The following is a 15,973-nucleotide window of genomic DNA, read 5'->3' on the forward strand; positions in this document are numbered from 1 at the left end:
CAATCTCTCGCTGGTATCAAAGCAAAAACCCAAAGAACAAGCATCAGTTCTTACGCTGACGTTGTAGGTATTTCCTCCCTTCAGTCCTTCAATCATGGCAGTGACTGACTGATCTGTTTTGTCAATAACACTGAGGTTGTGGATCTGGATGGCAGCAGGGTCATCTTCATTGTAAACCATAGCTTGGTACACCTGGATGTTCCCATTTGGTTCAGACGGGGGCACAAATGTTACTTGGAACTTTGTTACTTCATCTGGTATCTTCTGAAAGGTTATGTTGTTGGGTGGGTCTTCAGGCACTGAAAGAAAGGTTCCAACAATCCACTTAATTACTTTACTACTATTACTACTACAGTTAACCCCCCCTTCCCCTAAAATACATTTTTTTTGCATGTCGCTATGAGTTTATTGGTATTTACTGCTTTTATTAAAAACATCTCAAATACTTACTGCACATCTCAAATACTTATTGCATATGTGCATATTTGTAAAGGCAATAGCAAGTTAATAAGGTAGTGAAATCCTATTCTCATGGACAACCTTTAGTGCTACAAATACCAAATATAATCACGGGATCACAGAAAGTGAAGTTATTCAAGTGAATTAGATGTTTCCACCCAGTCTTACTCTGAACTTAAATTATCTTTAAGACTCAATACTATACATGCAGGGAATTAAAGACTCAGCAATTCAAAACACATCAGAACAGAAAAAGAAAAAAAAAAGAAACACAGAATGTCAGGGGCTGGAAGGGACCTCCAAAGCTCAGCCAGTCCAACCCCCCTGCCAGAGCAGGAGCACCTAGAGCAGATCACACAGGAACACATCCAGGCAGCTCTTGAATAGCTCCACAGAGGGAGACTCCACAACTTCCTTGGGCAGCCTCTTCCAGTGTTCTGTCACCCTCATGGAAAAAATTCTTCCTCCTGTTCACATAGAACTTCCTATGCCTCAGCTTCCACCACTGCCCCTTGTGCTGGCATTGGGCATCACCCAGCAGAGCCTGGCTCCAGCCTCTGGGCACTCCCCCTGCACATCTTTAGCAACAGCAATGAGGTCACCCCTTAATGATTAGGATAACCTACAGCAGTCCGTGCTCAGAAAGGCTTCTTCTGATTTCCTGCTTGGCAAGCCTGAAGGCATCATTATACCTTGAAATGCATCTAGGGTAAACAAATCCTTGCATGGGTTGACAAGCAAGAAGCAAGTGTTAGTCTTGAGTATCCCTGCCTGAAAGCCCTCTGTCAACAGCGAGCTCCCTCCCAACATATAAACAAGCCACAGTGCTTCTAGGAGTCTCTGCTTAGCATAGCTAACATTATAGGCACAGCTTTCCACTAGCCAATGTCCAGACACAAACACAGCCTGCATTTTCCCCCAAGTTTTTTGTCACATCACTTATTCCAGTAGCTTATTCTCAAGACAGCAGAGGTATAAATCATTTCCCCAACACCCCTATGTGAAAGCAAAGGCTGTAACCTTCTTTCCAGGCAGCTAAATATTTATTGTTCTACCTGAGCAAGACAAGCATGCAGCGTGACATCTCAATAGGGAAATCAAGCAACTGAAGGTAAAAGCATTTTCTCAGCCAAGGATTTGGATGCAGTTGTCATACCTCCCTGGGTATTTTTTTCACCCCAGCCAAAAAAATGCTTACTCAGGCTTCCCTGAAGTAAGCATGCTTAAAATGGTCCTAACTGAGGCACATATACTATGCAAATATACTATACACACTATACAAGATAACATGAGATGAAGAAAATAACTGTTGCTCTCTAAGGCTGCTGTGTCCCCTAAAGTATCACATTTTATCATAAGAGAAAGGGCTACCAAGAAAAAAAAAAACCAGATAGCTCAAGGAGCAGATCTGCACCACCTAATTTAATCTTAATTCATTTTTCCACAGCAAAAGACCATATCAGTTTCTAGGGATAGAAACAGGTCAGGAAATCCCTGATAATTTAATGTATTAAAGGTATTAGATTTATATATATATATATATATATATACACACAAAGTCATATCATATATCATATCACATATCATATCTCATCTCATCTCATCTCATATATCATATCTCATATCATATATATCTCATATCTCATACATCACATATCATATAATATCTCATATCTCATACATCACATATCATATAATATCATATAATATCATATATCATATATCATATATCATATATCATATATCATATATCATATCATGACATATCATATATCATATCATAACATATCATATCATTCATATCATTAGGGACATTATTTTTTCATACATCAAAGGGAAGGGAAATGATAAATACAATCCCAGTGCAACATGTCTAAATCTGAAATGAACCTGAATATATGTACCTAAATAATCTGCCCTGCAGCTAACCTCACTTGAGAGTAGACAATTGTATGTCAGACACAGTTGATAACTGGCTGGAATGAAACAAAACTTCCACATCTTTTCATAAAATATTTCTTTTTTTTTCCCACTTGTTTGCTCATTTCTTTAAGTATCCTTTGTGAACAATTCCAAACCCAGCAAAGAAAACAGAGCCTAGCCAGGAACCATGTATGTAAAGCTAGGATTATATCTTCCCCATGTACATCTGTTTGTATTGTCCTAAGCAAATTCCATCTCCTTTTCTGTAACATAGCCTCTCAGTGTCATGAGGTCCTTATGAAATTTCTCATCTCAGGTTTGTTTTTCTGAGTAACTTGATAGCATCCCTGGAGGTGTTTAAGGCCAGGCTGGATGAGGCTCTGGCCAGCCTGCTGTAGTGTGAGGTGTCCCTGGCCATGGCAGGGGGGTTGGAACTGGCTGATCCTTGTGGTCCCTTCCAACCCTGACTGATCCTATGATTCTATGATTAGCAGTCTTGGTCCCCTCAGTATCTACTTCCTTCTCCAGATAGCTTTGAATCTGTGGAACAGCTGACTCAAGTGCAGATCCCTATGGGCCTTAGCTAGAATCACAGAATCACAGAATTGTCAGGGTTGGAAGGGACCTCAAGGATCATCCAGTTCCAACCCCCCTGCCATGGGCAGGAACACCTCACACTACAGCAGGTTGCTCACAGTCCCATCCAGCCTGGCCTTCAAAACCTCCAGGGGATGAGGCTTCCACCACCTCCCTGGGCAACCTCCTTCCACTGAGAATAAACAGATTGTGCACTCAAGTCAGTAAAGGTCCCTTCCTAAGACAGCTACCTTATGCTACATGCTAATAAAAACTAGGAATTCATTCCATAGTCTTCCCTGACTATAGGAGTAATCTAGATGACTGTGTTCTATACACCCATGTTGTACATTAAGCAAGTTAAGGTCTCTCCATTACAAAAGTCCAATCTCAGTGTTTGTCATCACCATCACTTGTTTTGTTGATTGCCACCTTTTCAAATATGAAAGACAAAAAAAAAATGTTGTGGGAAGAAACCTGCATTCGAAGTGCACTGAATGTTCAACACTGTCACTGGTTTGTCAGGTGAAAGAAAAGCTGAAAAGTTTAGTTGATATAAAATATATGTATATATATTAAAAAAAATACAAACCTGCTTCAAAAGTGGAGACAATGACTGGAGAACTAGCCTTGCCCTCAAGGAGTGCAGCGTTAACATCTCCCGTAAAGGCAATGATCACTACAGAGTACCTTGTAAAGGCTTTTAAATCAGAAACTTCTAAGGCTTTACCCTCATCAGTTGTCTTCAGAAATTGAGCTTTATAATTGTCATTATCTACCTGTAAAATAATAACAGAAAAAAAAACCAAACACAAAAACACTCTCATTACAAGACTTGAAATAGTCAAAAGCAGGACATCATTATTTGAACAACTTATTTAACTTTCACCTTTCTTCTTTTCATACAGTCACACAATGTTAGGGGCTGGAAGGGACCTCCAAAGCTCATTCAGTCTGACCCCCTTGCCAGAGCAGGATCACCCGGACCAGATCACACAGGAATACATCCAGGCAGGTGTGTCGGTGTGAGCTGAAATTCCCCCCCTCACCAACAATAACCAGGCTAGCTCAGTCTGGAAGCAAATGAAAAGCTGTATTTACAAGCAGAGTCTAAAATCTACAATGAAATGCAATGAATATGTACAAATATACAAAATTCACAACATTCACAAATATATACAATCAACAGAAAAAGCACAATCGATCTCCCTTTGCTTCCCCCCAAGGGGACCCTCCCAAAGGGGCCTCTCTCTCCCAGGAGCTTCCCCCCCAGACCCCCCTGGACAGAGAAGCAGAGTTTAGTTAGAGCAGAAAGTTGTTAACTTAGCTGCCAAGGTCAGTGTGTTATCTTCAGCCAGAAGAGAAGAAGAAACAGCAACCAGACAGCCCAGCAACTGCCCCCACTGCCGAACACAGAATGTGCAGAATGCCTACTTTGTTTTGGGTAATAGTTCTTAAACATTTCTATCTATCCAATGGAAGTGTTTAGAACAATCGTTATTTTGCTTTCTTACACCCAATAGTGACTTATTTACATTCTTTCACTTTCTCTGTTCTGAACTTTGCAAGGAAAAATTAAAAAGACAGTTTCAAACCATCACAGTCCACCCCTTCTAAACAATTCCATTGGCTGCTACTATCATTTATCTAATCTAAAATAATATCTACAACAATAGGTGAATAAAGACCATAGTCCATTCCGGCTATCTCAGATGTAGATGATTCAAAAGAGTCAAATCACAGGAAAAACAGCAAACAGCTTGTTTCCTCGCAGATGGAGCGAAGAAAGGAACAGGGACTCTCAGGTGACTCAGGGCTCTCAGGGTTCGTGCACCGTAGATCTCATGAACTCTCCTCTTGGGCGCGATGCTGTATCTGCGCAACACTCTGAATTTAACCTCTCTCAGCCAAAGTTAGATTTCTTTGTGGAATACACTGAATTTCACCATTTTCTTGCATCACCCAATAGGTGTGACCAGGACCTTCAGCAGAAACCACCCCTCGGACAGGTTTGGCCTCTCCTGAAGGAGAAAATACCCAAACAGTTTTGCCTAACAGATTCTTTTCTCTGATAACAGGAACTCTATCACCTTCTTCCTTTCGCAACAAATCTGATTGGGCAGGTCCAGCTCGATTCACTGAACCTCTACTATTCACCAACCAGGTTGCTTGTGCTAAATGTTTCTCCCAGTTTTTCAAAGATCCACCCCCCATGGCTTTGAGAGTGGTTTTCAGCAAACCGTTGTAGCGTTCGATCTTCCCTGCAGCTGGTGCATAGTAGGGAATGTGGAATATCCACTCGATGCCGTGCTCTTTGGCCCAGTTTTTTACAAGATTTTTCTTGAAATGAGTTCCGTTTTCCGACTCAATCCTCTCTGGAGTTCCATGTCTCCACAGGATTTGTCTCTCCAGGCCAAGAATGGTGTTACGTGCAGTTGCATGAGGAACTGGATAAGTTTCCAGCCATCCAGTGCTTGCCTCTACCATAGTCAGCACATACTGCTTACCAGATGGAGAACGAGGTAGAGTGATGTAGTCAATCTGCCAGGCTTCACCATACTTGTACTTGGACCATCGGTCACCGTACCACAAGGGCTTGATCCGCTTTGCCTGCTTAATAGCAGCACAAATGTCACAGTCATGGATGACTTGTGTGATAGCATCCATGGAAATGTCAATGGATCTGTCACGAGCCCATCGGTAGGTTGCATCTCTGCCTTGATGTCCTGACGAGTCATGGGCCCACCGAGCTAAGTACAGCTCACCTCGGTGTTTCCAGTCAAGATCAGGATCAGGATCAGAGTTTGTGTCCACCTGGGAAACTCTTGCAGCTAGATCTGCCTGATGGTTGTGTTGTTGTTCCTCTGTAGCTTTGCTCTTAGGAATGTGAGCATCGATGTGTCTCACTTTCACTGGGATTCTCTCAATGCGAGCAGCAATGTCTTGCCACAGATCTGCAGCCCAGATTGGCTTTCCTTTCCTCTGCCAGCCATTCTTCTTCCAGTCTTTCAGCCAACCCCACAAGGCATTGGCTACCATCCACGAGTCAGTGTAGAGATAGAGCTTTGGCCATCTCTCACGTTCAGCTATGTTAAGAGCTAGCTGGACAGCTTTTACCTCTGCAAATTGACTGGATTCTCCTTCTCCATCTCTCGCTTCTGCAACTCTGCGCGTTGGGCTCCACACTGCAGATTTCCATCTCCGTTTGTTCCCAACAAGACGACAGGAACCGTCTGTGAACAAAGCATATCTCTTTTCATCATCAGACAGATCACTGTAAGGAGGAGCTTCCTCAGCACGAGCTACTCTCTCCTCTGGAGGTTTAGCACAGCTTGTGCCTTCTGGCCAGTTTGTGATCACCTCCACCAAACCAGGCCTTTCGAGATTTCCCATTCGAGCTCGCTGTGTTATCAGAGCCATCTACTTAGACCAGGTATCATCTGTTGCATGATGTGGTGAAGAACCTTTGCCTTTGAACATCCAATTCAGAACTGGCAATCTAGGAGCTAGAAGAAGTTGTGACTCAGTTCCAATCACTTCAGAAGCAGCTTTCACTCCTTCATAAGCAGCTAAAATCTCTTTCTCTGTTGGAGTGTAGTTTGCCTCTGAGCCTCTGTAGCCACCACCCCAGAAACCAAGAGGACGTCCTCGTGTCTCCCCTGGAGCTCTTTGCCATAAGCACCAGGTTGGACCATTGTCACTCGCGGCCGTGTACAGAATGTTCTTAATGTCTGGACCGGTTCGGACAGGTCCCAGACCCATCGCTTGGACTACCTCTCGCTTGATCTGGTCAAAGGCTGCTTGTTGCTCAGGACCCCATTGGAAACTGTTTCTCTTTCGAGTCACATCATATAGAGGTTTCACAATCTGACTGTATCCAGGAATGTGCAGTCTCCAAAATCCCACTATGCCTAAGAAACGCAGAGTTTCTTTCTTGTTGATGGGATTTGCCATGGTGGAGACTCTGTTTATCACATCCATTGGGATGTGACGGCGACCATCTTGCCACCGCACTCCCAGAAACTGGATTTCTCTGGCAGGTCCTTTCACCTTGTCTCGCTTGATAGCGAAACCAGCTTGCAAGAGAATGTCAATGATTTTGTTACCTTTCTCGAAGACTTCTTCAGCAGTCTCACCCCAGACGATGATGTCATCGATGAACTGAATGTGTTCTGGAGCTCCACCTTTCTCCAAAACATCATGGATCACTGCATGGCAGATGGTTGAACTGTGAATCCACCCCTGGGGCAAACGATTGAATGTGTACTGAATGCCTCTCCACGTGAAAGCAAACTGAGGCCTGCATTCCTCTGCTATGGGAATAGAGAAGAAAGCATTAGCAATGTCTATGGTAGCATACCATTTGGCCTGCTTGGATTCCAGCTCATATTGGAGTTCCATCATGTCTGGTACAGCTGCACTCATGGGTGGAGTTACTTCATTCAAGGCACGGAAATCAACTGTCAGACGCCACTCTCCATTCTGCTTTCTCACAGGCCAGACTGGACTGTTGAAAGGTGAATGAGTTTTGCTGATGACCTTCTGACTCTCCAACTGACGAATCAAGTTTTGAATGGGCACCAAAGAGTCACGGTTGGTTCTGTATTGTCTGTGATGCACAGTTTGAGAAGCAACCGGCAGCTTTACATCCTCTATCTCATGTTGTCCCACAACTGCAGATTCATCTGAAAGCTCAGGTCTAATGGACAACTTCAATTTTCCTCCATCAATTTCTACAGTTGCTATTCCAAAAGCCCATTTGTAACCCTTAGGGTCTTTAAAACGCCCTTCTCTCAGAAAGTCAATTCCCAAAATACAAGGTGCATTAGGACCTGTTACAATAGTATGTTTCTTCCACTGCTTCCCAGTTAAACTTATATCAACCTCTATCTTAAACAACTCTTGAGATCCACCAGTGACTCCCTGAATAGTTATAGATTCTCCCCCTTGATAATTTGATGGTATTATGGTGCACTGAGCTCCTGTGTCAACCAAGGCCCTGTACTTCTGAAATGCTGAAGTGCCAGGCCACTGGATGTACACATCCCAATAGATTCTGTTATCTCCATTATCCCTTACCTCCCCCTGGCGGAAGGCAGGGCACCCCTAATGGTGGGGATTACCTCCACATGTACAGCTGGCACAACGTCCAGCACCAGAATTAGGATCACTGTTGGAGTTATCAGAGTTGTTCTGGGAAACTGAGGAAGTGACAGCTACCCTCCTGGTATTGCTACCTCAGGCTCTGCCCCTCTGCAGCTCCCGTAACCTCTTGAAAAGATCAGAAGTTGGTTGACCATCCCATCTGTTCATGTTCTCACCAAACTGATCATGCAGAGTTATCCAGATACTGCCACGTGATTGCCTCTGCTGTCTGTTTTGGTTTGACCTATTCTGGAATGGCCTTCTTGGAGCACGTCTGTTCCTAACAGCTGAAACTTGCATCCATTTGGAGGAAGAGGAATCAGAATCATCCCCCTTCATCAAGTTGGATATGGAGGTTTTAAGTTCCTCCTTCAGCTCTTTCATGCAATTCTCAATCTTTCCAGACAGAGTTTCAATGGCTGAAACCAAAGAAGTACGTGCAAGACTATCCTCCAACTGCCTCATTTGGTCAGTGAAATGGCCAACAGTGGGAGGCACTCCACCATAATTTCTTGCCACAATCCTGCTTGCCAGAATAGTAGCATAATTAGGAGGAGCAAGCTTAATGAGCTTTTTGGCAAGGCCTGTTCCAACACGAATTTCATCAGGATTCAGGGTCTTATGATCTCCATACATTACTTCTCTCACAGCAAACTCTCTCAGACGCTTGATTCCCTCAGCTATTGTGGTCCAAGGCTTAGGGTTCCATGGTAAATCATCTCTGCTGGGGTACCTCAGCGAGACTGCCAGTAGGAGGTGTGCCCACAGAGAAACTTTACCAATGCACTTGCCTAGGTGTCTGTCTATGCCAGTATCCTTTGAGAGCATCCCCAACTGAGAGGCCGACTTGTCACCTACCACCAATGCTGGGGCTCCCATATCAAAACACCTGGCTAGCCAAGACAGGACTGGCTCATTATCTCCTCAGATGTAATCCTTCCTCACATGTCTAATTTCCTGTCTGGGTGCATTAGCTGACTGTATGTCATCCTCCTCCTCCTCCTCATCATCATCCTGAGGTTGCTGTCCCCATAATCCTGTTGTAATCCTCCGTTGAATTTCCTTGAGTTCAGAGGCTCTGCCAGCAGTTGCTAATCTACCAGGGTCTACATCCTGACCTACATCTCCATCATCCATGTGGGGTCTCAAGAGGTCTACCAGAGTTTTAAGGCTAACCCTCTCTTCCTCATCAGAAGGATCTTTCTTAACAGAGGGACCCTGAGTAGAAGGACCCTCATCTCCATCTGCACCATCTCCTGCAGCATCTGCATCTCCTTTACGCTTTCTGGTTACAGTGGCCACCAAATTTACTGGCTTGGTTTTCACATTCACAGCAGAGTTGGAAGAGCAAGTAGCCTTATGTCTTTCTTGACACAGTGCTATCAGTAGCCATATAATTATTCCAAGAAGCAACAAAATTAAGGCTAGCACAAGATATCTAGGGTACCACTGGTTCCAAAGACCCTCTGTAGTTGTAAGAGGAGTAACAAACTCATATGTGTCTGCTAGCAGATCCATAGTTGAGTTACCATAGCTTCTTAGCCCAATAAGACCACAACAGAATTCACCAACATTCAGTAACTTGTTCTTAACCCAAAGAAATGACTTATATGCCACATATCTCACAATCTTGTCTATCATGCAAGAAATGGCCCATCTGTAGACAATTGCACCGATAATAGATGAAATAGAATGACTCAGAATCCAAACCAGCTTCATTTTGCTTCCTAAACTGAGCAGAAATAAATCACACAAGCAATCGAGCCCCACGTTGGGCGCCAAAAATAAAAAGTGTGTCGGTGTGAGCTGAAATTCCCCCCCCCCCAACAATAACCAGGCTAGCTCAGTCTGGAAGCAAATGAAAAGCTGTATTTACAAGCAGAGTCTAAAATCTACAATGAAATGCAATGAATATGTACAAATATACAAAATTCACAACATTCACAAATATATACAATCAACAGAAAAGCACAATCGATCTCCCTTTGCTTCCCCCCAAGGGGACCCTCCCAAAGGGGCCTCCCTCTCCCAGGAGCTTCCCCCCCAGATCCCCCTGGACAGAGAAGGAGAGTTTAGTTAGAGCAGAAAGTTGTTAACTTAGCTGCCAAGGTCAGTGTGTTATCTTCAGCCAGAAGAGAAGAAGAAACAGCAACCAGACAGCCCAGTAAATGCCCCCACTGCCGAACGCAGAATGTGCAGAGTGCCTACTTTGTTTTGGGTAATAGTTCTTAAACATTTCTATCTATCCAATGGAAGTGTTTAAAACAATCGTTATTTTGCTTTCTTACACCCAATAGTGACTTATTTACATTCTTTCACTTTCTCTGTTCTGAACTTTGCAAGGAAAAATTAAAAAGACAGTTTCAAACCACCACAGCAGGTCTTGAATATCTCCAGAGAGAGAGACTCCACAACCCCCTGGGCAGTCTGTTCCAGTGTTCTGTCACCCTCACAGGGAAAAATTTCTTCCTCCTGTTCCCATGGAACTTCCTATGCCTCAACTTCCACCACTGCCCCTTGTGCTGGCATTGGGCATCACCCAGCAGAGCCTGGCTCCAGCCTCTGGGCACTCCCCCTGCACATCTTTAGCACCAGCAATGAGGTCACCTCTCAGGCTCCTTCTTTCCAAGCTACAGAGCCCTCAGCTCCCTCAGGCTCTCCTCCTAAGGAAGATGTTCCACTCCCTGAATCATTTCTGTGGCTCTGTGCTGGACTCTTTCAAGCAGTTCCCTGAGGTCCTCAGAACTGGACACAATACTCCAGATGTGGCCTCACCAGGGCAAAGTAGAGGGAGAGGAGAACCGTTTAGGTAGAAGTGTTCACAAAGAGTCTCTGGCTACCAACACTAGGTCAGGTTGCCCAGAGCAGCATCATGTCTGGTCTTAAAAACCTCCAGGGATGAGGCTTCCACCATCTTCCTGGGCAACATCTTCCAGTGTCTCTGCACCCTTATGGGGAAGAACTTCTTTCTATTGTCTAATCTAAATCTCCCCTGCTTTAGCTTGGATCCATCCCCCCAATTCCTATCACTCCCTGACATCCTCAAAAGTCCCTCCCCAGCTTTCTTGGAGCCCCCTTCAGATCCTGGAAGGCCACAAGAAGGTCTCCTGGGAGCCTTCTCCTCTCCAGACTGAACAACCCCAACTCTCTCAGTCTGTCTGCAGAGCAGTTCCTCCTGGGATAGTTTAAAAGAAGCACTACTTACAAGACAGTGGGAGGGACTAACTCTCTTACTAGAGCAGCTGGAAAGCAGAAATAATTTGGGTTCAGCCTAGGAAAGAGTGGGAGAATGGTGGAAGACATAGCAAGGACTTCATAAGATGCAAGAGCAAGTTACTAAATTTAAGATAATTGATCATTTCCAGTGCTCATGAAAACACAAATAGAAAAAAAAAATGTTGGCACTCAAAATCATTAGAATGAACAATTACCAAAGCTGCAGTGATGTACTTCAGTATGTAACTACATCTGTAACTGTAAGTTTAATTAAAAACTAGAGGAATGCTTCGAGGGGTTTGGGGCAATTTTCAGCACATTTTGAAGAACAAGGTCATGAATCATTTTGGGAAAAGACTTTAAGTCCACTTGCTTTTGTATCAGAGCTCGATATGGACTGCTTGATGTCTTGGGATCCCTGTCATCCCTACATCTCAAATAATCTGTAGTCCTGTAGAAAAACCTCCAGTGTTGGGTTTTAGGTCCAATTAATCACTTGTAATTCTAGCTTAAAAGAAAAAAAAAAAATGAAAAGTTGGGAGCTTACCTGGTGTTTGATTGAGTCTAACTTCCAAATTGGTTTTATATCTGTTCCCACTACCTCAGTTAATGATGTTTTCATTGTTGTTTCCTCAGTGTGTCCTTTGAGGACAGCATTAGGTAACTGTACAGTAGTTTTCCCACTGGGTGAAATCCATATTAAATGCAGCTACTAAAACATGACAAGAGCTCAGGCATACCTTTTATTTGACAGATATGCATCCATCCCCATGGAGAATGAACCTGAACCAAATTTTCTGATGCACTGAACAGACATTCATTCCCTGGAACAGCCACCAAGAACTGAAACTCTTTTCCCTATCTGGCAAAAAAAATGTGGCAAATAAATATTTATACAAGAGCTAAACCACAATCACAGCACTACATCATTAAATGGACTTCTATTCCCCTTGGAGTTAAATGTTTCAGTTGCATCTTCCCTTACTCATTTTTAGCATTATTTTGTTCAGGACTGCTTCTAATTATTGTAGGCAGCAAAACAAAATGAAATAACTCAGAGGAATAACAATGAGGGAGTGCTTCTGATCTATAAAACTGCAAGGAACAACCCAGCAATTTAAACAGAGCCCTCATAAATTAGCTGCTGAACGCTAATTGCTGCCTTTTAAGAGTAAGGAAATCACAGACTAGAAATCTGAAGTTGTTCTGTTATGTGAGCGTATGCTTATAAATTTTTAAAGGTACTCAGCTAAGAATTAAAATTAGTGAAGTTTTATATATAGAGAGAGGACAGTTGTGGAATTTGGAGCCTTCATAAAAAAAATTCCCCACTGGGGCAATAAAATATACAGTTAAATTTTCTCTGAAAAGGACTCTGACAGCTTTATTGGCCTCTAAGAAGGAATAGATCTGTCTTCTAAGACCTACAGAACTGACACCTGCAGTTACTCATCATCAGACAGACAACATCTGATCACAAGAAATCTTTAAGCAGAAAGCTAGATAGCTGAAATGCATCTGAAAAAAAAAATAAAACCAACCAAAGCCAAAGCTCTCCAAAGCAAGGTTTGAAGTCCCTTCTGAATTCTGGCAGGTTCACATGAAACATTCCATACTTCATTTTATTTGAAGCATTTTCCTATAACATAACCTGTTAAGGTATTTATAACATATTCATAGTGTAGAATCAAATGACACCCTGATTGTAATTTAGGAGTTAACAGAGGATGTTGGAACATGACCAGAGAAGGGCCACGAGGATAAGCAGAGGGCTGGAGCTCCTCTCCTATGAGGACAGACTGAGAAGGTTGGGGTTGTGCAGTCTGGAGAAGAGAAGGCTCCCAGGAGACCTTCTTGTGGCCTTCCAGGATCTGAAGGGGGCTCCAAGAAAGCTGGGGAGGGACTTTTTAGAGCATCAGGGAATGATAGGACTTGGGGGGATGGAGCAAAACTAGAAATGGGGAGATTCAGATTGGATGTTAGGAAGAAGTTCTTCCCCATGAGGGTGGTGAGACACTGGCACAGGTTGCCCAGGGAGGTGCTGGAAGCCTCATCCCTGGAGGTTTTTGCAGCCAGGCTGGATGTGTCTGTGAGCAACCTGCTGTAGTGTGAGGTGTCCCTGCCCATGGCAGGGGGGTTGCAACTGGCTGATCCTTGAGGTCCCTTCCCACCCTGACAGTTCTGTGATTCTGTTCAAATATGAATTGATTAAATGTTACACAAACACAAACCAAGCTTTGAATATGGAACTTGGAAGTTTTATCAATGGCAAGAAAGCAACTTTTTTTTCTGTTGATGCACTGTAGGGCTATTGACTCTTAAGTCAAAAGTAACTTTTCACAAGGAAGAAGTCTTCTGTAACTTTCGTAAAGGGGAACTAAAAATGGTTACGTAGTTTCTAGCGACCAAACCAAGGAACCATTCCTTCCTTGTTGGTATCACCCCTGTCATGGTACTGCTGTGCTAAGTGTGTTCAGGACTGAACAGTTCAGGAGGGACAGGGATCTGCTGGAGAGAGTCCAAGGGAGGGCTATGAGGGTGCTGAAGGGAGTGGAGCACTGCCTGGGGAGGAGAGGCTGAGAGCCCTGGGGCTGTTTAGTCTGGAGAGGAGAAGACTGAGAGGGGATTTCAGAAATGTTTATCACTATCTGAGGGCTGGGGGTCAAGAGGGAGGGGACAGGCTCTGCTCAGTTGCACCCTGGGATATGACACGGGGCAATGGATAGAAACTGCAGCACAGGAGGTTCCACCTCAACATGAGGAGGAACTTCTTCACTGGAAGGGTCCCAGAGCACTGGAACAGGCTGCCCAGAGAGGTTGTGGAGTCTCCTTCTCTGGAGGTTTTCCAGCCCCATCTGGATGTGTTCCTGTGTGACCTGTGCTGGATTCTCTGGTCCTGCTCTGGCAGGAGGGCTGGACTGGATAATGTCCGGAGGTCCCTTCCAACCCCTAACATCCTGTGATCCTGTAATTGTACAATGATGCTAGAGGGAGGGAAAATAGCAGGACTATTCCTTACCTTCTTGTAACTTTACTGAGAAGTTCAAAAAGGTTTGGCTTTTTTTTTTTTTTTTTTACTCATTTCCTTCAACATTTTGACAGTCTAAAAATCACAGCATTGATATTCTAGCACATATGCAACTCTTAGGTCTGATTCAGAAACACTGAAAATATGTAGATAATAGTCTCTTCTCAGAAAATTGAAGGAACTTTCTATTAAAAGCATTGGGATTGTTTGAAGTAGTAGTTATTATTATTATTATTATTATTATTATTATTATTACCTAACAGGATTCAGGACTTCTGAAGCAAGTTATTCTGGGTAAGGTCTGGTAACTGCTTCCCATTTCCACTGGTAGCCATTTCCTTGTAACAGACAGGGAACCTATATCCTACTTAAAACTCCTCATGTGCTTGAAGTTAGAGAGTTTCCTCTCTTGCCACAGGGCAGGAAATGAGGTTGACTAATGGCTGCTCTAAGGAACACTGTAAGGGCAGCAGAGGATGAAAAAAAGAAAGGTCACTAAAGCTTTTATTTTATGCCAGCCTTTTTCACTTGAAAAGATCAAGGGGAAAAGTGCTGTGGCAGTGCTACCAAAACACAGCTCATCTGATGGACAGAGCCCCAAGGGGAAAGTGAGAAACCTCAGTTCACCTTTGCCACCCGATGCTCTGTAACTTTGTACAAGTCACTGCCTTTTGTTGGGTAACTACTCTGATGTGTAAAAATTAATTAATTAATTAATTAATTAATTTCTTCTTCATCTTCTTCCTCTTTTTCTTCTTCTTCTTCTACTTCTTCTTCCTCTTTTTCTTCTTTTTCTTCTTCTGCCTCTTCTTCGTCATAATAATAATAATAAAATCACTATTATTTTTACTGATAAACATCATCACTATTGTTTGAGAGGTACACTTCCACAGAGCTCCCCTACTGTTTACTTTTATCCATCGATAGATGGCTCTTTTATTTTTCTTCAAGACCTCTTCTTAGCATAGATTTTTTAAATGCCAAGTTAATTTCTCTCCCGTTTAGAAATTTATAAATGTACCATCAATTCTTATGTGGGGTGTGAATGAAAATAGACACACTCCTACTGGTTTTTAGTTGGGTTTATCACAGAATCACAGAATGTTAGGGAATGGAAGGGACCTCCAAAGCTCATCCAGTCTGACACCCCTGCCAGAGCAGGATCACCCGGACCAGATCACATAGGAACACATCCAGGCAGCTCTTGAATATCTCCAGACAGGGAGAAAGACTCCACAAACCCCCTGGGCAGTCTGTTCCAGTGTTCTGTCACCCTCAGAGGGAAAAATTTCTTCCTTCTGTTTCCATGGAACTTCCTATGGCTCAACTTCCACCACTGCCCCTTGTGCTGGCATTGGGCATCACCCAGCAGAGCCTGGCTCCAGCCTCTGGGCACTCCCCCTGCACATCTTTAGCACCAGCAATGAGGTCACCTCTCAGGCTCCTCCTCTCCAAGCTACAGAGCCCTCAGCTCCCTCAGGCTCTCCTCCTAAGGAAGATGTTCCACTCCCTCCATCATCTTTGTGGCTCTGTGCTGGACTCTTTCAAGCAGTTCTCTGAGGTCCTTCCTGACATGAGGGCCCCAGAACTGGACACAATACTCCAGAGGTGGCCTCAGCAGGGCAG

General features: G+C 43.6%; 1 protein-coding gene across 1 annotated transcript in view; it reads right to left on the reverse strand.

Moving 5' to 3' along the window:
• PTPRQ (protein tyrosine phosphatase receptor type Q) overlaps window positions 1–15,973 on the reverse strand; it is a 189,663-nt gene that overhangs the window by 47,372 nt on the left and 126,318 nt on the right. The window contains exons 37-38 of the mRNA XM_054399713.1: window positions 3,551–3,737; window positions 55–299 (exon numbers count right to left, since the gene is read on the reverse strand). Coding sequence (XP_054255688.1) covers window positions 55–299; window positions 3,551–3,737 — 432 coding nt within the window. The remainder of the gene's footprint in view (window positions 1–54; window positions 300–3,550; window positions 3,738–15,973) is intronic.

Source organism: Indicator indicator, chromosome 3, assembly GCF_027791375.1.
Source record: "Indicator indicator isolate 239-I01 chromosome 3, UM_Iind_1.1, whole genome shotgun sequence".
NCBI lineage: Eukaryota > Metazoa > Chordata > Aves > Piciformes > Indicatoridae > Indicator > Indicator indicator.